General features: G+C 41.3%; 1 protein-coding gene across 1 annotated transcript; it reads left to right on the plus strand.

Annotated features, from left to right (window-relative positions):
* The first annotated feature begins 587 nt into the window (after nt 1-587).
* Nucleotides 588-17937, plus strand: LOC121437866 (potassium voltage-gated channel subfamily A member 3). Its single transcript, XM_041637971.1, has 2 exons — nt 588-4081; nt 12532-17937. The coding sequence occupies exon 1, from the start codon at nt 908-910 to the stop codon at nt 2489-2491; it is 1584 nt and encodes a 527-aa protein (XP_041493905.1). The 5' UTR covers nt 588-907; the 3' UTR covers nt 2492-4081; nt 12532-17937.
* Nucleotides 17938-26910: the final 8973 nt, after the last annotated feature.

Raw genomic sequence — 26910 nt, forward strand, 5'->3', positions numbered from 1 at the left:
ACGTGCCCATTAACTCAGTTGGGCTTCCTGTCCAAACACAATCGTTTACAGCACCTACACACCAGATTTTAATAATCTTCTACCGTCCAAATTCAGGATGCTGGCCCCAGACTCACCTCTTGCCCATGCTAAGCACCTAGCCTTCACCCCCTCCTCCCACAACATTCAGGGTCAGGAGGCCTGGCACCTCATGTCCTTCCTTCTCCTTTGCCTGGGACTTCTGCTACCTACACTCCTGGAACTTGCCCTTCCTCCTGTCCAGGCAAAGTGTAAAAGGCCAGGAGGTCTGCATCCGAGGGCCAAGGTGTGGTCCTTGAACAGATCTAAATTGGGACTCGGGCGGGAAGGGAATACACGCTATCCAGAAGCAAGTGGAGCCCAGGAATGAGGCCAGGCGACGGGGATCCTCCAGGGCCAGACTGGCTGGGTAGCGGTTCAGAGGTTCCGGAGGGTCTGGGGAAGGGGATGCAAATTGGAGGAGATCCAGTGACAAAGAACCGCAAGGGGCACGGCCAGGAAGCGGGAAGTGCGCGCGCGCGGTGGGCGGGAAACCCGGGGGCGGCGGCGAGGCGGGCGCGCGCCCCGCGGGGAGGGGTGCGGAGGAGGGAGGAGGCGTCTGAACCGTGCAGCCCCGCGCGCCGCGCCAGCCCCAGACAGAGCCTCGCCGCAGCCGCAGCAACAGGCTGCGGGCCGGGCTCGCGGGGCGGAGGCGGCGGTGGGGCGGGGAGCTCGAGGAAGAGCGACTCGGGGCCGGCCGCCGCCTGCAAGGAAGAAGAGCACCGCCGCCTCCCGCGCTCGGCCGCCGCAGCCCTCCACCCGCCACCGCCGCGCCCACCCTGCGCAGGACCCCGCGAGCGGCGGCGCGCGCACCCTGCAGAGCCCCGGCCGCGCCGAGCTGCCGCCAGACATGACCGTGGTGCCCGGGGACCACCTGCTGGAGCCAGAGGCTGCGGGCGGCGGCGGTGGGGACCCGCCTCAGGGAGGCTGTGCCAGCGGCGGCGGCGGTGGCTGCGACCGCTACGAGCCGCTGCCGCCCGCGCTACCCGCCGCGGGCGAGCAGGAATGCTGCGGGGAGCGCGTGGTCATCAACATCTCGGGGCTGCGCTTCGAGACGCAGCTCAAGACCCTCTGCCAGTTCCCCGAGACGCTGCTGGGCGACCCCAAGCGGCGCATGCGGTACTTCGACCCGCTCCGCAATGAGTACTTCTTCGACCGCAACCGCCCCAGCTTCGACGCCATCCTCTACTACTACCAGTCGGGGGGCCGCATCCGCCGACCGGTCAATGTGCCCATTGATATCTTCTCCGAGGAGATCCGCTTCTATCAGCTGGGCGAGGAGGCCATGGAGAAGTTCCGTGAGGACGAGGGCTTCCTGCGGGAGGAGGAGCGGCCCCTGCCCCGCAGAGACTTCCAGCGTCAGGTGTGGCTGCTCTTCGAATACCCGGAGAGCTCGGGGCCGGCCCGGGGCATTGCCATCGTGTCGGTGTTGGTCATCCTCATCTCCATTGTCATCTTTTGCTTAGAGACCCTGCCTGAGTTCCGAGATGAGAAAGACTACCCCGCCTCCCCGTCGCAGGACGTGTTCGAGGCCACCAACAACAGCACGTCGGGGACCGCCTCTGGAGCCTCCAGCTTTTCGGACCCCTTCTTCGTGGTGGAAACCCTGTGCATCATCTGGTTCTCCTTTGAGCTGCTGGTGCGGTTTTTTGCTTGCCCCAGTAAAGCCACCTTCTCCAGAAATATCATGAACCTGATAGACATTGTGGCCATCATCCCTTATTTCATCACTCTGGGCACTGAACTGGCTGAGCGACAGGGTAATGGGCAGCAAGCCATGTCTCTGGCCATCCTAAGGGTCATCCGCCTAGTAAGGGTCTTCCGCATCTTCAAGCTCTCCCGCCACTCTAAGGGGCTGCAGATCCTGGGGCAGACTCTGAAGGCATCCATGCGAGAGCTGGGGCTGCTCATCTTCTTCCTCTTTATAGGGGTCATCCTCTTCTCCAGTGCTGTCTACTTTGCTGAGGCAGACGACCCTTCTTCGGGTTTTAACAGTATCCCAGATGCCTTCTGGTGGGCAGTGGTAACCATGACAACTGTCGGCTATGGTGATATGCACCCAGTGACCATAGGAGGCAAGATTGTGGGCTCACTTTGTGCCATCGCAGGTGTCTTGACCATTGCATTGCCAGTTCCTGTGATTGTTTCCAACTTCAATTACTTCTACCACCGGGAGACAGAAGGGGAAGAGCAGGCCCAGTATATGCATGTGGGAAGTTGCCAGCACCTCTCCTCTTCAGCCGAGGAGCTCCGAAAAGCCCGGAGTAACTCCACCCTGAGTAAGTCGGAGTATATGGTGATCGAAGAGGGGGGCATGAACCACAGCGCTTTCCCCCAGACCCCTTTCAAAACGGGCAACTCCACCGCCACTTGCACCACGAACAATAATCCCAACTCGTGTGTCAACATTAAAAAGATATTCACTGATGTCTAATATATGATACAGTTGACAGACTGTGCCCAGTATTGTGTGAACCGTGCCCCCTTGGTCTGTGTATGCCCTTGATTTATACATTTCCAGACCATTCATCAAGGAAAGGCCATAAAAAAGTGGAAAAGCACACTGCATTCCCCCTCTCCCTGCCGCTTCATACTGACACAGGTGCCTGTTCTGCAAGTGGGCTGCGTTCTCTCAGCTCTTTTTTCTTAATCTCTCTCCTCGTCTTTTAATTTTGTGACCAACAAACTTACATTAAGGCTTGATTTCTAGTCACCCCCCATGAAAACCCACATCCTGGGAGGAAACGAAACTTCAGGGGTCGGAGTAACTGTTTAACCTCAAAATCAAAAGATAGCTGTCTCTTTACTGAGTAGAGGAGGTGGAACTTAAATGATACTCCTTGTTTGGTGAGCCGTTCGTTGGTGTTTATGAACTGTTTGGTTTAATTACCCAGCCTCAGAAAGTCTAACTAGAGCGATGACTTATAAACCCACCATGCATTGACTTTGTTTTTGACCAGTCTTTCCATTTGAATCTCTCCTCTAAGAATTTAAGGCTCACAATAACTTTGAACCAAAAGGGAAATGGCCCAAATGGCCTGATCTGACTATTAACTCTTTGGAGTTTGCAAAGCGTTTTGCGAGTATTAGACACGGATTCCAGTGAAGTTGTGAGTACGTGCCCCAGCCAACATCTACAAACGTCTTAGATGTTTTGAGTGCTCGTTTTCAGTGCTGTCAAGAGCAACAACAAAGAATCCTAACGCATGTGAGAGATAAGCTTCTGCGGTGTCACGAGAAGATTAAAGTGACAGACACCCCTTCCAGCGGAAGTTACTAATTCGGACCTGACTGATGCAGTTCCCATAGCAACCCATGTTTCCTGGGAAACCCGAAAAAGGTTGTCATGGCATCTTTTGCTCTTTAGCCCCACCCCCCTCAGGCCTTGCCGTTTCCACAGTAACCTTTCCAGATGGTTCCTACTAACATGATTTCATAAAGAAAAAAAAATACTATTTGAATAAACCGCACAAATTAAGTGTAAGACGGTAAAGAGGTGAAATGAATCATAAGATGCTTTTTTATATTTTATATAAATCATTACTGTTATCCCATAATGACTGAATCAAAAAGGAAAAGATCATCTTTGGAATGTTACACGTAAGCCACAATAAGTCAGACTCTGAATTAGATTTCAGGTTTTTTGGTAACAAATTTTAAAGATGCTCCTGCACAGTTCTTTCACCGAGAAATGACAAGCCGAGAAACGAAGTGACGACAACAATATAAACATGTCCTGTGCAAAAGCAAGTGAAAGTCAGTGTACTCCAAAGTCTTACTACAAGAGACCTTCAGATTTCCTGTTACTAAAGAAAAAGAAGTCCATCCGAACCCCACAACAGAACTGTCACCATTCCAGCACTTGAAAAGCAAAATTAACCTCCGATATATGAGGGATGCAGGTTTTAAGGAGCGTATTATAGCCAATGAAAAGGAGGATGGATCAGGAAGGAATCAGACCTTGGAAGAACACCTGCAGATTTCAGGCACATGCTGAGGGGTGCCAGCAGACAGGCAGAATCAGGTGAGCTCTGTGGCTGTGTGTCTTAGAGTGGTCTGTTTTGCAGGGAACCAGGCAAGCGTCATTCCTAGCTAGGTTTATCTTTGCAAAATCGACAGCTTTATAATACATGCCAATTGCCTTTTGAGAAGCTCGTTAGGAAATTTTCCCCATGTGTCTGGTTATCTTTTGGTTCCCATTGTTCATTGTAAAAGGATACAGAAATTTTTCTACTGAACAGCCTTTAGCCAAGCTGAACTGAAAATTATTCCATTGCTTTGACCAACCCACTTGGCTTCTGAACAACTTGTTTCCCCTTTAAAATGAATTAAAAAGCAGACCCTACAACTGCTAGATTAGAGGTGCAGTTACATAATTCCTTAGTATCAGTAGTTCTTGAAGTAAATGCTTAAAATTGAAATAGGGTTGGGCAGTTTACTTCAACGTAGTCATTTTGCTTTATGTGTGCTGTATGAATTAATACACTGCTTTTGGGCTTTGATGGCACATAAGTAGTCTGTCCCTCTAGAGTACATGACAGTACCCTCATTTTCAAAGCTCGCAAAATCATTTCAGGTAATCTCCCATAAGCCTACCTAACATATTAGTGCATTTGAGAGACTGGGAAATATTAATGAAGGTTCCAAGAGGAAAAATAAAGGAAATATGAGGAAAAAGGTAGAGGCAATAATTCCCTGTCTACCTGGTTGCTGTTTGTTCTTTGTGTCTAAACAGAATTTTACCTACTTTCCTTTGCTTGTATGACCTTCTTTGGACAGTTCACATTTTGATCTATGAGTTGGTATTTTTGCTAGAGAGGCATTCTTTTCATAATTCCTTTTGGTAATATTAGAGCAGTCACCTAAAAGACTCACATAAAGGTAACACTTTTACTGCTATTTAGGAATGTAAGCACCTTGCTTATTTTCATAAACAGATTATGTTAGCCGATATATTTTTATGCTTCTTAAATAGGAGGAGGTTGAAGGACACCTTTTGTTTTCTTAACCAGAGAAATAGCACAGGTTTTGACTCATAGCATTCAGGTGATGTAATTGCTTCCAGTCGCCATATTGGAAACTCCTTAAAGGTTATAGGTTCAGTGTTTTGATTTGGAGATGCTTGAGGATTTGGGTACTGTGCCTAGCGCAGAAAGTAGGGCCTTGTGTTTGTCAGGTTAACGCTCTCACCTTACATTAGTATTTCCCGGCTTTTAGTGAAGTGGCTGAAAGAAACTGTTTGCAGTCTTAGAGCAGGGTTGGGCTCCTGCCTCTGCTGAATGACCTTGAGAACATTACATAACTTCTCTATTCCTTACTTCCTTTTTCGTAATATAAAAGTAATAAATAGTCCTTCATACATTTTTGTATTAAATAATTTAATGACGTACATCAGATTAAGAGACTACATGGTTTTATGGTCACTCCTTATGAGCGTTGTATAGTTAATGCAAAGCTTTGTGAATAAGAAACCAGTGATTTCCTGTTTGTACTAACGCAGTTAACATTTGTTAAGCATCAGCAGCGCCCTGGACACGTGTCAGTTCTGTGGTGGCATTAACCTCGTTTCAATGAGGATGAGCACAAGATGACAGATGCTAAAGTGTTTCCCTGTGACTTCAAGCTAGTGAGACACCCAGCCACAAGTAAAAACCAGGTCATGATGACTCTAAAGCCATGCTAGTTTTGTGGTGCGTCCTGAAAGATAAGATAAATCCTTTCAACTTTTAAGTTTGACTTCAGTCCATGTTACTAATTAGTGTGTAGAAACCTCGTCAGCCCTCTGAAAATTAGCCCTTTCTTAGGAATGAGACCTGTGTAACCAGGAGAACCAAACCTCAGACATTTAAATCAGATTGAGATTGACTTTCTTTATAACATAATTGACGTATCTGGATTTAACCTTAGAAGCCATTATCAGTAGTGTTAGGGATGCCTACAAGGACAACGGTATTTCTGGGGTTTTTATAGTCATTTCCTGGCTTGCATTATTTTAATTGGCAATATGATAAATAACATTAGATAAATTATTAAACTTTTCATTTCCTGTACTTTGCTTAGGTTTCTGAGGAACCGTATCAGAAATTAGTGTAAACATTTGACTCTTGCAAGAAAAGTAAGGGTTGTTTACAACAGGACAGAAAATAGGAGGTTCTCGGGCCACTGAGATTTTTGGCATTAATGACTCACCTAGCCACTCCACGAGTCAGTAAGAGACTGCAGGAAAACGGTAAGACTGAATTTGTCATGTGTACTGGGTGTAGCCCTTTTTTTGCCAAGGCGCTAAATCTTTTATAACATGAAAATAGTGATTTGAGCTTTAGAGTAGTGTGATAATGAATGCACCTTTGCCTGTGCCAATTAGCTTTGCCAGCCACAGGCTTCACTGTTGAACTTAGCTGAGCATCTTGAGTGTTGAAAGGAGAAGCATGGGAGTTATGTGGCTGGATCGGTCCAACTCAACACCACTTCGGGAGGATGCCTGTGCCCCGCAGCCAGTGATCCAGAGCAGACCATAGAGGCTAACATTTAGTATTTGTTTTTCTTGTGTGGTGTTTTAAACTCACATTGTGCCAAAATCAAACATTGTCTAACTATGGTGACAAAACGAGGTGGGAAATAAAGTGTTATTTCTAAACTTCTAAACAGAATTTCAGGATTGATCAACTTTTATATACATAGTAGATGATATTTAAAGTTATGGTTTACATGACACGTATTTACAAGTTTGTCATATAACACACCCAGGCAACAGCTTTGTACATAGCATATAACTACAGCACGTAATGGCATACACCAATAGTTCACTCCTTTGAGAACCGTAATTATATTTCCTACACATTGAAATTTTCAGCACTGTCTATAGCAGCTTCAAGTCCTTTCCACCTTTCAGCTGTGAATAAAAGTGATAACCCCTCCCACTAAGAAATGCAAAGAAGCATGTGCCCCTCAATCCTGAGTCGTGCAGAAACACTGAGGCTGAGGTGAGAAGTTCTAGACCTGGGAGAAACTATTTAGGTAGGGATTACGTCTTAGGATTTTTTTGCTTTCTGTTTTGTAATGGGCCTTTTCAACTAAGAAAGAATTACTGGTTTGTAGGATTTCCTATGTTGTGCTGAGGCGAGTGTGTGTGTGTGTGTGTGTGTGTGTGTGTGTGTGTGTGTTATACACCTTCTGTGAAGGTATTTATATTTGAGGAAAGATAAATCAGGGTAAATTAAAAAAAAAAATAATGGAAAGCTATAAAACTCCAAACCTTACTTACAAATTTTAACTTCCTGCCAGAAAATGGTCAGTGTGGTGTGGTGTCTGATACTAGTATTCATGGTATACTCATTCTCAGCCTGCAAAAACAGCCTAATGATTCCAGTTCGTTAGAGATTTACAGCTGCTTGTCTTGGCTTTTAGTGGTGCTGCGGTCCAATTTTCTCTTCCAAACTGCAAAGATAACATATCCCCGAAAGGCGTTTTTGTGACCTCCCTCCCTCCCTCCCTCTTTTTCCTTCCTTCCTCCCTTTGCCCTCCATCAGATGCATTTTTCTTGCACTTCAAAATGTGCACCATCATGTACTTTAGAAAGGAGTCCTGGAAAAGAGGCTCCATCATCTTTTTGAGGGCATATTCTTATCATAACTCAGGTGAAGAATAGGAACAATTCCCTGGAAAATCCCTAGGGCTCTGGTCATTAGTAATATAGCAACTGAATAAACCCCAAATATTGTTTCTTCATATCTGAAGAGTGATATGAACAGCTGCTTATTCAGGGTTCGGGTGTTGCATATGACAAGGTCCCTCATTCGTTTGTGGAAGACGGAAGCATTTTCTCTTCCTGTGAGCTTCCAAGTTGGGACTGTCACTGTACCTAGTCTCTGGGGAATTTATGAGGAGATCCCCACAAGCTTTTCACTAAGAAGGCTATCCTCAAACCATCATTGTTTCTCACCCAGATTTTTATTGACCCTACTAATTGATACCCCAGCTTCTCTCCTTTCTCTTAATTGACTGTTCTTAGCACGAAACCCTCAGTAATCCTTCCTTATTTTCTTTGGGTTTTTTATTGGGTTTTTCTTGTTCTTTTTGTTTGGTTGGTTGGTTGGATGGATGGTTGGTTGCTCGGGAACAAGGCTAGCCTGGAACTCACTCCATAGACCAGGTGCATCTTGAACTCGTAGCAGTCTTCCTGTATGGACCTTACAGTGGCCTGCACAGCCCTACCTAATTCTCTAACTCTTCTGGCTTTATTTGCCTTCCTGACACTTGATCCACAGCGCTCTACATGCTCTTTTTAAAATGGAGAAATCATCTCCACCTTGCAGGGTTTGTGCTGGCTGCTCCTTCTGCGTAGTATGCTCGAGCCTTCAAGCAACATCCATATGACTCAGTCCATCGCCTCCCTGCTGTGTCACCGTCTCTTCCCAGCCTTCCCAGCCAGTCTGCTTGCCACTGCAGCCCCGTTTGTGCCTTTCTCTCTTTAATCTTCCTTCTAGCATAGTATATATTTTGTCTATGCGATTTATTATTTTCTTTTTTCCTTCCTTGAGGCCATGACCTGGACTGGTACCTGAAACACATTTGTGTTCAGTGTGTATTTATTGGAGGAACATGTGGGGTTTTTTTTTTTTTTTTGCATGGTTTTCATTGATGCAGGGCTCCCACTCCTTATCATGCTCTCATGGGTAAAATTTCTGCAGTTTTGTCCATTGGAAAGACTTCAATGTATATAACATACTTCAGATTCCTATAAAAGCTCTACCCGTTGTAAGGATGGAATCCCTTGATTTAAATATGGATATCATCAAGGGTGCTTAGCACTTAAGATGTTTCCCAGAGACCGTGGATCCTACATAGAAGCTAGTAGAGTACTTCTTATAGCTAGTACTCCTCTTCATACATGCGGACAAAGACTTAATGGACCCGAGTGTTACAGAAAATCCCAACAGATGACTCCCCTGGGAATTAACCTTTCCATTAAACAAAGATACTGCCACGGTTTTAGATAGCGTTGTGGCTGATGTATTTTCTTTGGCAGGATGTGCGATTCTGCTGATTTAGAGAGAAATGTGTTTCTCTATACTCCCGTTGAATTGTCTCCATTCCCAGGCAAATCAGACCAGTGGATGAGCTGGAGGTTTCTTCTGCACATCCAGGCGGCATTGTTTTCTTACTAAATGTGTCAACAAATTAAAATCAACATATGTGTTTGAGTTTACATACAACAACAAGTTAGAGACTCCATTCAGCAGCTTATCTAATAAGCCTATATGGAACCAAATACTCCATCTGAAAATATCTTGCTAGGTCTTCTTAAAGAAATGACATAAAACAAAAAGTAGAAATAAATACTTTAATGTCTCGTTTTTCATGCTTTTAAATTTTTTGAATTGTGTATGTATTTGTGCGTGGGTGGGTGTGCCCACAATACAGTTGTGGAGGTCAGCAGACAACTACCTTTCAGGAGTTGCTTCTCTCTTTCCACTGTGTGGGTTGCAAGAATCAAACCTGGGTCATCAGGCTTGGTGGCACGTGCCTTCACCCACTGAACCGTCTTGCTGGTTCCCATATGTCAGATTTCAATGACACTTAGTCTCTCTAAATACGAACTGTAGTTTCATTGCTTTATTCCTAGAGTCTGTGAACTTTTCAGCTGCATCCCTTTTTACTGATTTGAGAAGAGCAGTTTGTTATGCTGTGTAAGATTTAGATATTTTACTTACATGTTTAGATCTGTGAATTTTAGATATTCATAGGTAGCAGACTTAAATATTCCTCATGTTACTCAAAGTAGCGTTGATTCAGTTTCGCAAGCTCATTTCCCAATGAATTTCCTGTTTTTTGACAACGCTCACATCTTTCAGATTGCTAACTTTAAGTACTGTTGTGTTTAAATTTTTCATTACTTGCCAAGAGTTCATAACTTCCAAAACTTCAACCAGAAAACTACATAATAGAGAAGACACTTTCCTAGTCTTTGGGCTTATTCGTTACTGTTTAGCTGCTGGAACTGTAGAACTTACTGGTGATATGGCCAACATTAAGTGTTTTGCTTTGGGGTTTTTTGTTTGTTTGTTTTTGTTTTATGGTTTTGTTTTGTTTTTGTTTTTCTGAGACCAGGTTTCTCTGTGAAACAGTCCTGGCTGTCCTGGAACTCTCTTTGTAAACCAGGCTGGCCTCGAACTCACAGAGATCCACCTGCCTCTTCCTCCCGAGTGCTGGGATTAAAAAAAGCATATGCCACTACTGCCTGGCATATTAACTTTTTAATAGATGTCAAAATACAGGCACATCATGAGAACAAAGTTCCCATAAATCTACATTTTTAGAATGAATCCAAACCTCTCATCAAATACACATTGTTCAGTGGGCTGAGTCTATATTTCTTTCTCTTTGAACTTGATAGAATTATGAGTTTCTTCTTTGCAACTGAATAGTTATTAAACTTTGCCCCTTCTTGTCCCCCTTTTGAGCAGGTTTCTTTATAGGTCATCATTTTTTACAATACCTCCTATCTCTTTTATGAAATTCATTTTGATAGTTAATGTCTATTCTTTTCAACCCACTTCTTATCCACTAACATAAGCATTCTTATACTATCCAGATAGCACCTTAATTTTTTATTTCTATAGAATTGCAACTTTATCTACATTTATAACCTATTAAGATACTGTATGATTCGTGTATATGAATGCAGGTTTATGTGGGCATGTGTCCACATGTATACAGAGAATGGAGCTCAACCGTGGGTGTCATTCCTCAGGAGCTATCCACCATGTATTTTAAATGGGATCTCTCTCATTTGCCTGGGGCTTACCAAGCAGGCTAGACTGGCTGGCCAATCAGCGCAAGGGTCTCCAGGATGAGTTTACAAGCACATACCACCAAGCCCTGCCTTTCTGATGATCAAACTCATGTCCTCATTCTTGTGCAGCAAGTTCTTTACCAGCTGTGCCATCCACCCAGCCCTACATTATTCTTACTAGACATTTCAAAGCCTTCACAGGAAGTAGTGGACACATGAGATTTAAAACAGGAAGCCCAGTCACTTTACTGAATTGTAATGGTAGCAAAACAAGTGAAACTTAACTGAACCATCTCAAGACAAATAGACCGAAGGCTCAGCAAGCAAAGAATAAGGACTTACATTCTAAATGGAGGCCATATCATTCATGTTATTAGTGTTTTCTTCCTAGTGGCAATTAATAATTAAACTGCTGGAGTTTCCATATTTCCATAGTAAAAATTAAGCATATTTTAGATATATTCTTATTTTTTACTCAAGAAAAATAGTGTAAAGAAAGTGTTGACCATATGACCAAGTGTGATCCATACCACCAAGAAAAATGTTTCTGCAGATAATTGCTAAAGTACATAGCTTGATGAGTGAACAATTCTCCCATCAAAGGTGCGGTGGAATCCCAGATCCTCATCTTTTCAGGGACATCTGCTAAAGCCAGGAGTGTATGTGAGGAAGAGTCTTCTCCATGAGCCTGATAGATAGTGTTCACACGTTTAACAGTCTCTGTTTATGTCTTTGTGGGTTTCCTTTGTATTACGGAATAAGCAGATGTTTTGATGACATAACCCGAATTTAATGTATCCTTTTTTTTTTATCCACTTAGCATACCTATAGTGAGGACCCAAAATGTGTCAGATACTGCAAGGCGGTTGGGACTTGCCTTTGTAATATATAAAATGTCTGCTGTGTACCACAGTCCGTTCTGGATTCTGGATAAAACTGAAAACCAGGAGAGGGAGTTCACCAAACCTATAGCCTTCTTTTCTTGGTTCTTCGCAGCCCCTGATAGAGTAGTTTTTGTTTTAATTCTTTAAAGTGATAGATAACTGCACATAGTCATGTTTTAAGGATCATTAGATTTGTAATAAAAGGGTGCTAGGCTCTCACACTCACAGGGCTTTCTTCCCTCTCCTTCTCTCCCCTCCCCTTCCCTCCCTTCCCTTCCTTCCCTTCCCTTCCCTTCCCTGGCCTCCACCTCCCACTCCCTGTTCCTCACCCCATCCCTCTCCATGCAGGTCTCTCTAAGGACAGAAAGTCTATTCACTGCAGAGAGTTCTCATTTTAGCTCACCACAGGAGGAGATACAACCAGAAATCTTTGGAAATCATTGAGAAGATAACACATTTTTCTAAAAGTCACTGTAAACCTGCCAGATGGCCTTGAGGATAAGGATAAATTCTCTTTTCCAAAAGCACACTATCCTTTTAGTTTGGACTAATGGATCATTATTAATTGAAAAATTATAACTAGCATAATCTGAAACTTTCTGATTTGCAAATTGGATCCATTCAAAATATAGTCTACAGTATTTCAAAAAAATGAAATTTCTTGAACTTTACAGCTAAAAGTAAGGAAACATAAATTTAAAGAAATTCATAAATGGAACTTTTCCTTGTAACATAAATTCTGTCATTTCAAATGCTAAATATAGTGTGAATTATTGCATCTTCTCTATCCAACAGGTCCCTCAAGAGAGCCCCACATAAGGAACTGCAGAGTGACCCTGACCAGAAGCATGCTCAGTTTTCACTGCTTGGATGAGAGTGGAATGACAGTAACATATTTTCATTTCAGTTAATATTCAGAGATACATCTCTAACAAATGCTTCACTTGAAGGAAAGAACTCAGAGCTGTAGGGTACTCTTCATATATTATGAGTGGTACAATGATATCAAGCAGGAGAGAAAAGAGGAACATTAAAAGTAAAAAATATTAAAAAAATAAAATATTAAGGTATCATCTTAACCTGTTGACATTCTGATGGAGTCAAGACATCCCCAAACTACAATCAGTGTCACAGATAAAGATAACCTTCTGTGTGTTTCTAACAAGCCAACTATTGCTGTTTTTTTTTTCATTCAAGTATTGAACTGTTTTTAATTGTGGAACATGTTCCTATTGTCTATGTTCTGGGTTAGGTTTAACTTTATCAGTGAGTGTGTGACTATACCAAAGGCTTCCATTGGTAGACCATCCCATTCACACAAATAAGTGAAGTCAACACTGTGCCCAGAGGAGTGGTAGTAAAGAAACGTGCCTTGCCTGATGAGACATTCTTTTATTTTTTAATTCAAAATGATAGATTAACAAATTAGATTTTAGGTAGGTTTTAGTTGACCTTAACTTTACAAAAAAATGTAGTAGTTCTTATTCTGTTTAAGTTGTCTGTGTTAACTAAAATTACAATACTTAGTTATACTTAGGCATTTATTATATATCAAGTTCTATTTTATTTTCATGGGATGTTTGGTACGGTGAGACAAAGTACATTCTTTAAGATATATATAATATCTCATCTGATGTTTATAACTTTTCCTTCAAAGTTATATGTGTAAAATATTCTTTGACTCATTTTCTATTTTTATATTCTTTTAGAAATGGAACTCTTTTTCAATTAAAAAGGGGCAAATTTTTAGTTGGAAAAGAGACTTGGGAGGTCATAAAGACGGCGTCCCATTTGGGAACATTTAACTTCTGTGCCATTATTGTATTTACTGTGACATCTCAGCAGAATGGTAGCTATTTGTATATTATTTCATAAGCCTTATGGAAAGTCAAACTGTGAACATTCAATATGTACACTACTTTATTCACTTGCATAGTTTATTGTCAAGATATGCCTGAACAAGTGCATAAAAAGTAATGAGTACTTTTAGAAGTTTAATCATATGATGACCTAAAAATTCAAGTGATGAATTTCATTAATCATAAGAACCTTAGTTAACAGCCACTTACCTAGTAACCCCCAAATAGGTAGAAACACAATCCAGGTAACTTTCTTTGAGGCAATGTCTAAAGTGAAGTTTTAATAATCTCCTGGTAATTTCTTCATGTCAAAACATGGAGACCATATTGCTATCATTTTAATGAAGATAAAGGGATGATAGCTGTCTTTGCTTTGAGTGATGTGAGCCTCCAATAGAAATGGCCATGAGTACACTGAGAATACAGCCACCACCTTGTTTCTGTTAGTGTTCGCTCATGTTGTAGAGATACTGGCACTGGGAATAGTGAGCCCTTTGCAGTCATCTGACCCCTCATAACTGATGGCCACAGCCCCATTAGCAGTAAAGCAATCCTGCTGGATGAAAACAAACCAGGGGTTCTTAAACGTTCAGGTGTTTGTGTAAGGATCAGTAGGTGTTGCCAAATTGTGCAAGAAATACCTTCATACAATGACACATCTTTAAGCAATGTAATGTATGTAATAGTATATCTCTTTTAGAATTATAGGCTACAGTTCAAATAAAGATAAAATCTGGAATTTTGTGCGCACGCGCGTGCACACACAGACACACACACACACACACACACACACACACACACCAAAGAAGAGCTCAGAACAGTGTCAGATGCATAACATACCAAAACATTTACATGATGAGTGGTAAAAATAGCATGAGCTTCGATAACAGGATACTGGCATTCTTACCCACTGCCTACCTCTGGGACCCCAGGTAAGTCATTACCATTGCTAGACTTTAGTTTCTTGAATTGTAGAGTGGGCATGCCAGGTTCAGCAAACTCAAAAGCCCTTTCCCGCTACCAAATCCTGTTACACACATCTCTTGAAAAATGCTTTGAAGAATACTTACACACTAGGATTTTATATGCATTTCTAAAGAATAAATTGAAATAAGATTTAAGCTTTGAAAGTGCCATGAAATATCTCATTCTTCAGATTGTGAGAAGAGGAAATAGGATTTCTTCTCCTTTAAGATCTTTTCACTCATCTATAATAGGATCATGAAAAACGGAGGGGTGGGGCATCCCTCTGTAGAAGGGAAGCAGATTAATGAAACAGCTAGCAAGATGGGGCAGGTATCGGTAACATTAATTGGATGTTAAGGTGATTTGCACAGTGTGCATGAAACCCTGAAATGGTCCCAGAACTTTACTGCACATTAGGAGACTAAAGGTAGGAAAAGATGGGAAAAGACTGGAGAACAGAAGTGTTTGCCTTATTCTCTCTTTGTTCTTTTTACACACGGGAGCCCAGATGGGGATCTTCATTGCAATACTGAGTCTGCAGAGCACTCATTGCCCCAGGAAGTCCTTTCAACTTCTCAGAACTCCAGGTTCTTAATCTATAAAGAGTTTAAATTTGAATTTAGTAATCTGCATATTTCTTTTCATCTTTTAACGTTCTGTGGCATTCCAGGTTCTTAAAACATTTGCATAAATACCCATATGTGTTGATCCCCCCATCGGTCACTATGATGCCGTAGAGTTTTCAGGAAACTGGGTAGATTATGAACTCAAGACGTGTGTATTCCTAATACTGCAATTTGACCTCGACGAGAACTGAAAAACTTAGACCTCATTCTCATTCAGATCTGGCTAAATTGTTAAAACTTGTCATTTCATCTTTTAATGTTGAATTCATTTCCTAAACAAATGTCTTTTCAAGTTACTCTCCACAACTCGTTGTAATTTAATAATCAAATATTTTGGCATACCAGTGAACTATAGCTGACTGTAAGATACAATTTTTGTCACATTTAAAAGTTAATGCCCTCTTGGTCCCAGAAACTATAACTATAATATAAAAGAATATTCATAAATTTTGTGAATGTTTTTAATACAAAGGAGGCCCAATGGAGCCTTACTGTAATTTGTTTTGCTCAGGAGCAAGAAAAACATTCAGGGATACCCAAACACTTCTGTTTGGCATTAGTGGACAATTGAGGAAAGAAGGGTTATATCTTTTTTGCACAACAAAGATGACAGGTGACGATGCCCATTAAAAATGGGAGTATTTTCTGGTGACTGACTTTAGTGTAGGAAGAAATAGGTTAGAAGAACGCCAGAGTCAGACACTAGAAAACGTACTAAAATGGTAACGGTCCATTGAATAACGGAAATATTTTTGTCATACTGAGATCCTTTGTCCAGAAAGTTAGTCCTATTTCCTTTCCATTCAGAAAGGGGCAGGTTTGAGATGCCTCTGTCATAATAGGAAATGTATATTTTGACTAGTGGAGAAATTAGCTAAAGCATCTAATCTGATCATTTTAGTTTTGTGAAGCTGAAGTTTCATCATAGGTGTAGTTTAGTCCGTGATCTTGAGGAATGATTTCATTAGTTTTGTTTTTCTTTTTAAGTTGATAAAATGTGCTAAGTGGTGATTCAAGCATACCGTGTTAATACTGTATCTTACAACCATTTGTGAACAAACCACAGTGTTCCTCTTCTGGTAAATTGTTTCTATGGTGTGATTGTTTCATGCTGGGGGGTGGGGGTGGGGAGGTTAAGTATTTAGTTAAAATGTCAAAGTGTTTTACTTAAATGCCATAAAATTGTATGACATTAAACCAAATAGGAATATCCTCTTTTTCAACTGTGAGAGAACTGTATAGACTACTTTGGGGACTACCCCATAAATGCTATCATTTGTGGTTTTTTTAAGCTTATATATTATAGGTGTAACATACAATATATACCACATACAAAGGAAAGCAAACAGTGTATGTAGTGTTTCTTGGAGTCTACATGTGTTCGTTTACATAAATACTTATGCATTGCAAAGACCATCAACATATTCTATTTCATTTCTAAAGCACTGCCCACATGAATTACTAATAGTATCTAGAGTTTAGAGATAGAACAGTCAAGGTGTTAAAGAGTCAAGTGACTTACCATAGACCATGTGCCCATAAGTGACTCTAAATGTCATTCTCTTTGCACTTGTCATCCTGGCATGTGTGTGTTCTCTCTCGCTGCGTTGTATTTCAAACTTAAACTTCAAAAGATGTGTTGAAATTTTAATGTTGTAGGGAAAAGGAGTCATTGGGATTGTGTTAGACCTCCTTAGATAACTTCTAACCTCTGTCTACCTACTGTAATACCCAAGGATTTTATCAACTAAAACGTAAGTCCCCCTACACAAGTCATACACCCTCATATCCATTTAATGCCACCATGCCAAACAAAATGGCTCTTCATCGATCTCTTTTACTTGATTTTTTAAAAGCCCATCATAACAGCTAATTTCGGAACAGTTTTTCAAAGCAACTAGAGAAATTGCAGCTGTTCTGACTCAAAGGGAAAAAAACTAGGCCCCATAGCAATCATTTTTTAGCTTTTAGTTTGTGTATGACTGGAGAAAACGAGAGAAGGGGGTTGGGAGGGTGTGTATATTCTAGAGAAACTATCCTTTTCAGTAACTATGTAGAAGTACTGGATTATTAAATCGTAGGTAACAGTTTGTTAACATTACCCATAGTTCAATTACTGGTAAGCTTTCCACTCATTTAACGATACACTTCAGGATTTTCCCCGCTTACATTACAACCAATGACTTCTCAGTTTGAATATGAAGAACAGTCATGTTTCAACCCATGACCGATACCCCATTTTTGTTCCCAAGTATCAGGTAGCCACTAGTACTGCTTACCCTTGTAAATCAACAGTCTGTGATTCATTCTGTACTTCTCTGTGCAATGCATTGTTAACTGTGAGTAGTTAAAGAAAATGTGTTATTATACTTGCATTTAATATTTCCTAACATTGACTTCAGTTTCCCCATCGAGTAGGTAAGTCAACCAAGTATTATTTTGTATGAAATGAGGTAATATTTATTCTTAATAACAATGGTATTCTAACTACAATGTCAAATCAAACATGCATTTTATATTTTTATATTCATTTTCTTTTGACATTGAGTTAGGTCAAGTTACCATGTAGTAATGTAAAGTTAAATTTTTATGCCATGTTCGCTGCTTAATTTGGGGCCTTTTGTTAAGTAAATACCTGTGAGTTTTGATTGTGTGATATTTTCTTGTGATGACTTTTTTAATTTGTCATTAGACTAGAAGTGTTTAATGCAAATGTTAAAAACATAATCCAATAAAACACCTGGAAATGTTCTGTTGCAGTAATAATTCCAAATGACTGTTTGTTTCCTCTCTTTTCATATCCCCTCTCTCTCCGATCTTCCCTTCCTCCACCTTCCCTCCTTCCACTTTATTTCTTTATTTTGATTTTCCAGTAGAAACATCAAAAGCTAAGCTCTTGTCAACAGTTCCAGCATCAGCTGCCAATGGATCATCTATCACTTGTCCTCCCTTATAGCAAAGGCTTCTAACATTCCCTAGATGCTGTTCCATTGCCTGGTCTTACAGTTCTAGAATCCCAATGAAGTCTCAAAGAAGAAAAATAAAAGATTAACAATAATGCTGAGCCTTTATGTCTTATTCCAGTTGTAGAGTAAATGATGACATTACTTCATTTAAAAAATAGTAATCCCGTTCATCTGTGTACTGCCCTGTTCAAAACAGTGTGGAGGTATTATGGGCAGTGTGTGGATGACTCTTTTTATCAGATGGATTATAGATAGCCAGATATTCCAAATTTTGTAGATTAGGAGAGTAATTATTAATATCCAGAACAGTAAAATGTTCAGGACATTTTATTTTCACTATGCAGACTCTCTATATCTCCAGTGTTTTGTGTTGTTTACATTTTTACAGAGTCTAACATCCAGTAAGCACCTAGCCATTGCAATCATTTTCTGCCCAGCAATGTTGATTTTCATTTTTTTTCTAACAGCAGCTCCTCCCGTGTGTCTGTGCCTTTGGAACATCATCAAAACAGGCCTCTAGTTTCCATCTGGAATTTTATTTTATCTAAACCAGGCATAAACAAGTGGAGATTCAAACAGCCTTACATGTGTGGTGATTGGCTGTAAAGAAGTATCTATTTCTAAGCTTCCATTTTCTATAAGGAGTAACTGTAGTAATAGGAGTGGCGGGGCTGTGTCCCCAGCACCCCACCGCCCGCATGGCTAGCTTTACCCGAAATAATTACACGGAAACTGTATTCTTTTAAACACTGCTTGGCCCTTTAGCTCTAGCCCTTACTGGCTAATTCTGATATCCCGATCAACCCATCTCTAATAATCTGTGAGCACCGGTCTTACCGGGAAGATTCTAGCCTACATCCATCCTGGGTCAGAGCTTCATCGCTCACGTCTGCCTGGGAGACGGAGCATGGCCTCTCTGCTCCTGAGAGCAGAGCTGTCGAGTCTGAGCTCACTTCCTCTTCCTCCCAGCATTCTGTTCTGTTTACTCCTCCCACCTATGTTTTAACCTATGAGGGCCAGCCAAGCAGTTTCTTTATTGCTTAACCAATGAAATCAACAGATTGATATATGACACTCCCACATCAAGTAACTTTGTCTTAAGCCTTCTGCCTGTACAATTCTAATGGCCAACTCCATGAGCCACCATTTGTTTAATTACGTAGAACAGAATTTTTAAAGTTGTTTCCAAGGGGTTGTAGGTAGACTCTGAACTAAGATAATCCATGTGTGTGTTTGTTTGTTTGTTTGTTTGCTTTACTTCAACATTAAAAGTTAGTTCATAGGTGGTGCTGCACACCTCTGTAACTTAGGGCCACTAGAACTTCGTCTCATTTTCTGGGCTTAGTTTTTATCACTCTTGTGCTTTTCTCCCCTTTAAGTCGACTAGTTAGAGGTTTCACCAGTCACAGCCAAAAGAAAGGCTACTTCATTCTGTTTTAAAATTGTCCCTTTTTGCTCACTCTAAATGATACCTGGCTTGAATAATGGAAGAAGACTGTCGTGAAAACCAAGGAGTCGGGCTAAAACCAAATGGCAATACCCTGCTAAAATTTAAAGCCAGTGAAGTTTGAGGAAGGGGTTTGTTGTTGTTTCCATTTGTTTTAAATGGAGTAAGAGAAAGAGAAAAGTAAATAGTCCAGAGATCTGATTTCAAAACCGATACTTAAGAAAATGAGCAGAAGGCAGAGTCTATGCCTGGTCCATTTGGCGTACGAAATGGCTTTCTATGAACATGTAAACACGGGGGTTCACAAGCATGCTCAATAACCTTCAGTGTTACGTGTGTAATGTAAACCCATTATGCTAACCATGGAAACAAGTGGTTATTTCCACATAAACTGAAACTACAAATAATCGGAGGCTAAATGGCATCTTGGAGATACTGCCTGGAATCTAAAAGTTGGACCACGAGGTGATAATTACACTTTTAAGGATTTAGTGTCAAATCTAGAGAAGCTTGGGATCCAGGCAGAAGAAAATGACTTTTTGTTTGTGGCAGTGGAGATGGGAATAATTGGGAGAGAGGAATGGCATTCATAAATGTGGAAGCAATTTTTGAGGCAGAATTAATTTTGCCTTATAATTCCTGGAAGCAGTTTATAAGACTGTTAGAATGCTATGTGTTTTACTCTCAAGGAAGTAATGAATTTGTGATTTTAATATGCTTGTCCCTCTGGGCATATTTATGCCAGCAAGAATGCTATGCACTGTCAAACTAAGCCATCAGCATTTGCTGTAGCCAAGAAAGGACCTAGCAAACAGTCCTCCAAAAATACACTCTATGTGGTATATAGTTAGGCCAGGTGAAAGGGTCCTTCTTGGTTCACCGCAGAGTTATTCCAGATGTTCATAGTGACTGAGTACATATTCATGGGACCTTGTATCTATCCTGTGGTTCAAGTAAACTTCAAATACACACACACACACACACACACACACACACACACACACACACACACAGGCATGTGAGCAAACGTTAAGACTGGAATAAGTAGAGATAGTGATATACTATAATTATTTCCGTCTCCTTGCCACAAATCAGTCATCCCACTGTGTCTGGTTTCTGTCTCCACCTCATCACGGAACATTTCCTCCAGACTCCTTTCCTTGCGGTACATGAGCTCTCCACCTCCCCGGATCTGTGTAGAACTGACACTATTGACTGGCACCTCTTTCCTTCTAGGTTTTGGCACTTCATCTCTTTCCATGCCTTCTCGGTCACTTTTTATTTATCTTCCTCTTGTCACCTCTTAAGTGCTGCCGCTCCCCAAATGTCTGATCCTTTCAGAATCTAGCTCCTGTCTCTATAATCTCCCCCACCACCTTCGTTTTAACCCTTTCCCATAACTACTACCTCTGCCCCGGATCACACACCAACTGCTGCTACTCTCGCCATCTCGCAGCTCTTCCAGTGTTGGTGGTTCTGGCAGCCAATCACAAGTCCTGATCACATTCCTTTCATAGATAACCTGGGACAGCCCTAAAACTCACATCATCTCATTATTTTTCTGTCCACGCTTCATTACCTGAGCAACCTAGATCCTTTCTCCTTAGAACTCAGAATGGAGACTTAGGGACAGAAAAAGGAATTCCAAAGTCATTGGGAGTTGTATCAGACCACCATGCCAAGAGAAAAATGAAGGAAACATTAAGCCCAGCACTATTACCTAGGAGAAAGCTGGAAAGTAGCTGTAATTTTCCAGTGCAAACCTTCCAGTTAGGGGAACACCAAACTGTGCTCACTGCCATCGGGGTCTATGAGATTCATATAACCTAAAAAGCCATGATGATACTGCCCAGCTCTATGAGATTTTTTGTCCCTCATTGATAACTTATTTTTTTGTCTATCAATCTCCTTGGTAGAAGTATCATCCAGGGTGGTTTCTAAGCTGTGAAAAGTTTTCAAACTTAGCATGTTCAAGCTAAGAGCGCCATACACTCAACAACCCATCCTATGACCTTGAAAAATCAGACTACTGCTTAGAAACATGGGATCAGTTAACCTCAGGCCTTTCCCTCACTCTTCACAACAATTCACTCTGTGACTTTTGCCACCACCTCCACCTCTGAATTGCTTCTGCACCTGTGATTTCTTGCCCATGTCTGTAGAAGTTGCCTAAATTTTTCATACTATGGACAATGTAAGCTCTTTCTATCATAAATGTAATAATCTTCTTAGCTAAAATATTTCAAAGACTCTATCATTTTAGAATAAAGGCCAAAAATGCTCATGGAGCACTCAAATGTGATATGTCATCACATTTACTGATCCTATAGCCCAGAGTCAGTCACATCTTTCATTGTCCCCACCCACACTGTTAGACTCGGTGAAGTGACAACTAATATCCCAAAATATCTGACACCCTCTCTAGGAACAGTTGTTAAGTGTCCCTCTACTGTGCCCCCAATAGACTGTTGTTGAACTTAACACAAAATATACTCATCTATTCTTTTGACTCCTCTGCAAAATACGGAACTTGTAAGTGGCCTCACCTAGTCATCTTTGGGTTCACAATGCCTGACCCACAGGGGACGTTCAGTAAACACTTGCTGAATGAATAATACACTGGAAAGAGGTACTTCTGCGATCAACAATTTGTAGAATCACAAAAGACAAGTCCTCTAATCCTGGCATAGAGGCAAGTTCTATAGCAGGCAGGTTCAGGTACTATGAGGAAGGAGGAATAGAAAATAAATAAGAGAAGGGATAAGGCAAGATGGGTAAGTGCAAAAGACTAAGAGAGGCAAATGAGGGTAGGGAAGGGATTCTAGCTCTTTGTAGCTGGAGTTAAAACTTGTGCAGTTACAAAAACTGCTGCACACTGATGTTTCCAACACTAGATTGGTAAGGCAAATACAGTCTAAGGAAACTAGATGATTATCTCAGTGTTGAAAAAAAAACCTTTGTTTTATTAATTTGAAAAATACTTCATATTTATTATACACTTGACTGAAATCATAAAAGCCTGAAATGCATACAAATGGACAGTATATATCAGTAATAATTGTAACAAACATTAAATATTATCATAGAACACAATACTACATGAACCTGTTCACAATCCACCACACCTGGCACAGTAATACTTTCTAAAATAATCTTTATTCGTTCTCGAAACAAAAAGCAAAATTAAATAAAAGTAGATAGATGATAGATAAAAATAAAGTAATCTTTAGCTCAGCATGGTGGCACCTGCTCTTAATCCAAGCACTTGAGAAGTAGAGACTGGAGGATCAGAATTCAAAGTCATCCTCAACTACAAAGGGAGTTTGAGACCAGTCTAGATTACAAAACACTGTCATGGAAAGCACGTGAATAGAAAATGAAATAAATCAATAGATGGTAATCATTGAGCAGTAGAAAACTTTTTAAAAATGTTTCAAACTATTGCAGCATTTGGATTTAATAAAACTCCAAGCATCTCTCTTTTGGAAATGTTCTCTCTAAATCTTAAAACATGAACAGTACTGAGGAAATTGACTTGTACTTTCAAGTCATTCACATTTAACCTCATGCAGTTCCTGACGAAGGGGCAGTTTGTTATTCCAGAAACCTTCAGGGTCCTTCTTGTAAGCTTTCTGGCTTAGAAATAGAAAATCAGGTGCTATCTCAAGTGTAATTTTAACATCAATATTTAAACATTTCCAGTAGTTTCTAGACTTCATACTTTAATCTCCAATCCTTTGAAGTATTCTGCTCAGATAAGAGCTCTTGCGTTTAAACTGTAAAGGATTCAGCCATTGATTTCTCTATAAAACCTAGTCAAACTGGCTTTCAGTTCAAAATATACACTCGTTCTCTCATTCCTGTGGAATCTACTGGAAATTAGCCTACATGAGGCTACAAGCACCAAACATAAAACGGCAAATGCTGGCAAGGATGTGAAGAAAAATGAGACACTGGCAGTGAGAATGTGAGATCGTTTACTAGAGACCTGTACTGAGGCTCCTCAAAACACTGAAGCTAGGTCTACCACACGGCCCAGGTAACCCACGTCTAGGTGTCTATCCAAAGGGAACGAGGTCAGCATATGGAAGAGATGCCTCCTCTCCCATGTTTGCTGCAATACTAGTCACAGTAGCTAAGTTATGCAATCGGCCCAGTGTCCACGGGCAGATAAAAGGCAAAGAGAATGTGCTAACTGTATGTACACACTGTGCAATGAAAGCGGTGGCCCTAAGGGACCTTAACTGAGACAAACAAGACAGAAAAGGACAAGCACAGTGTGTTCTCTCTCCTACGTGGAAGCTCCACACAATAGCCAACCTGAATATAGACTCCTGATAAACAGAGGCTGGGAAGATTGGGAGCAGAGTACACAGGGAGACTGGATGGAGCATCATATATATGTACTGAAGCCCCTCGCTTAACACCGTTGATGTGTGCAAATACATACTACTAAAATAAAAAGCGACAGAATAAGACATTAGTTGCTGATAAATTCAAAGCAAACAGTTCCACAAATCTGAAAATTGGGGTTTTTCTATCCACATTAATAAAGAATCTAGATTTTTGGGAAGAAAATACTAATCATGAGGACTGCAAACAGGTCTCAACATCCTATGCATCTCAAATCTTTCAGGCCCGTGATGTGGGAGCTGAAGGGTCACGGAGAGAGATGGAATCGAACTGCTGATGAGGATTTGTTTAATGATAAATTGTGAAGTGGCTACTCCAATAGGCTCCCAGAAGTTCAGGAAGGGCAAAGCTCCTCCTAAGGATAGGCCATGGTATTCTCAGATAAATCTCTTCTTGTCTCTTCCAGTGGGCATCTAGCAACTAAGGAGCCTTTCATCTGGAATCCAGTTAAGTGGTTTCAGTTCGAACTTCTTTTTTTTTTTCTTCAATTTTTTTTTAGTTTTTTTCCATTCAAAAATTTACACTTCCTTCCCTCCTCCCATTACCCTCCTGCTCCCCCACTCACTCCCTTCCTCCCCCTCCCTCCTTAAGAGAGGACAGGGAACCCTGCCCTGTGGACAGTCCAAGGCCCTCCCCCCTACATCCAGGCCTAGGAAGCTTTGCATCCAAATAGACTAGGGTCCCAAAAGGCCAGTACATGCAGTAGAAACAAGTCCCAGTGCCTTTATCAGTGGCTTCTCAGTAAGCCCCCATTGTCAGCCACATTCAGAGAGTCCAGTTTGATCGCATGTTCATTCAGTCCGAGTCCAGCTGGCTTTGGTGAGCTCCCATTAGAACAGGCACACTGTCTCAACCCCTCGCAGTCCAGACTCCCTTGCTCATCTTCTCCCTCCTTCTGCTCTTCAACTGGACCTTGGGGGCTCAGTCCGTTGCTTTGATGAGGGTCTCTGCTTCTATCTCCATCCATCGCCGGATGAAGATTCTATGGTGATATTTGAGATAATCATCAATGATAGTAGGGCAAGGCCTGTTCAGGCACCCTCTGCTCTGCTGCCCAGGGATCTAGCTGGGGACATCCCCGTGGACACCTGGGATCCCCCAATACTGCAGCAAACTTTGCCATCTTCAAATGTACATTCTTGTACAACCTGTCACGTTCTCCCATCCCCGGCCTGAATTGTTAAATGAACTGGCATCATCAAAGGCATTACTGCCAGCAATTACTCCTTAACTGGCAACAACATATCTCAGGTTGTGAGTCTCTATGATAGAGGATATTGAACTGGTTTAGAATCTGGAGACAATGACAACTTTTATGCACTAGAATAGTTAGAATGCTTCCTTGTGCCATAGGAAACAGATTCATGGCTCGCGATCTAAACTGAAATAGCCTTTCTAATGAAAGGAGCACATGTAGAAGTCTTACCACACTCTTTGAATCACAGTCAACCTAAAGTTCGGAGAGGAAGTCTACTTTACGTTTCCTCTAATTTACCATATTTCTTCACAATTTGCCCATCCCTCCAAGAGAAGCTCACAGCTACCGGGACTTTTAAGTCACATGACTCATAATTAGTAGTCACAGGCTGATTCATCCTATCAAACAGCTAACCCTCCCATCTTCTAACCAAGCCTATCATTCCTCTGGCAATGCAGAAGTGAGCTTACAGCTGTTGTATATCGCCATTATTGTTAGCTGTCAAAAGCATGGCCAGAGTTTCATCTGCTGTTTTTCTTTTTAACAAAACTCTCACTGAAATAAAAGCTTGTCAGAGATCTATCGTGGGAAAGCATTTCTTTTAAATGGAACTTAAATTCTCAAGATAATATTTTAATAATCAAGTCTTCATTTGGCTCGACTTCACTTGTATTTTGTCCAAGCATCGTGTTTTTTTTAAATAGTCTCACTAAATCAAACACCACCACCCCCAAAAAGCCTTAGCAACAATCAGAAAAAAAATAGTAATCTTGTTAGATTCTGAGTGTTAAGAACAAAATAGAGTGAGTAGTGGAAGAAAAGCCCTTTCATAATTCAGACATCTCAGAGCTTTATCCACCCCCCAAAGATTTTATATAGGCTCCATGACTTCTCTTGTCAAAACCTCAGAAAAAGAACAGGCTTCTAGCTCCCAATTATCATTCATAATCTCCTTCTCTCCTGCGTGTCTGGATCTGTTCATGTTGGGTAATTCTAGCTTTGCTTCAGAATAGGAAACGAGATTCCCCTCCTCCCAACCCATGCTGGAGTACAAAAATGTCTTTAGGAAGAACTGTCCTCAAAAGATCACAACTGATGAAAGAGCAGAGAATAGGAGACTGACCAGTACTCAACCCTAAATGGAAGATCTATATCACTCCCCCTCCTCCCAAGGCCCAGGGGTCATTGTGGAAGAAGGAACAGAAGATAGTAAGAACCAAGGCAGTGGATGACTACAAGGACACCGTCTTCTAGACACAGCAGGGCACTTGTACATGTGACTGAAGTCACAATGGTTGTGACAGCTCCAGTCAGACCAAACCCCAGTATGGAGAAGACAAGTGGACACAAAATTTCATTCTTAGCCAAGGACTCTCTTGGTAACTGATGACTTCCGGGAGAACAATTAATTTTCCTTAAGAGTGTAGCCCCTGGTAAGTTGTCCAAGTTCCACTGGAAGGTCACACACCCAAGAGTATACATACACAGCACAAACTGGATTTTCTGGGTTAAAAAAATAGAAAAATAAAATTAGGTGGGTATAGAAGTGGGGCTGATCTGGAAGGAATTTGGGGGAAGGGAGCTCATAATTAAAACACACTGCACAAATTCTGAAATAATAAAAAAAATGCTCATAATTTTGATACTCACTGGTACCTGGGGGTCAAAGAGTCAGCTCTGCGTATGTGCTTTCTAGACA

This window comes from Microtus oregoni, unplaced genomic scaffold (assembly GCF_018167655.1).
Source record: "Microtus oregoni isolate MIOR12 unplaced genomic scaffold, Mior012 000054F_ref0000373, whole genome shotgun sequence".
NCBI lineage: Eukaryota > Metazoa > Chordata > Mammalia > Rodentia > Cricetidae > Microtus > Microtus oregoni.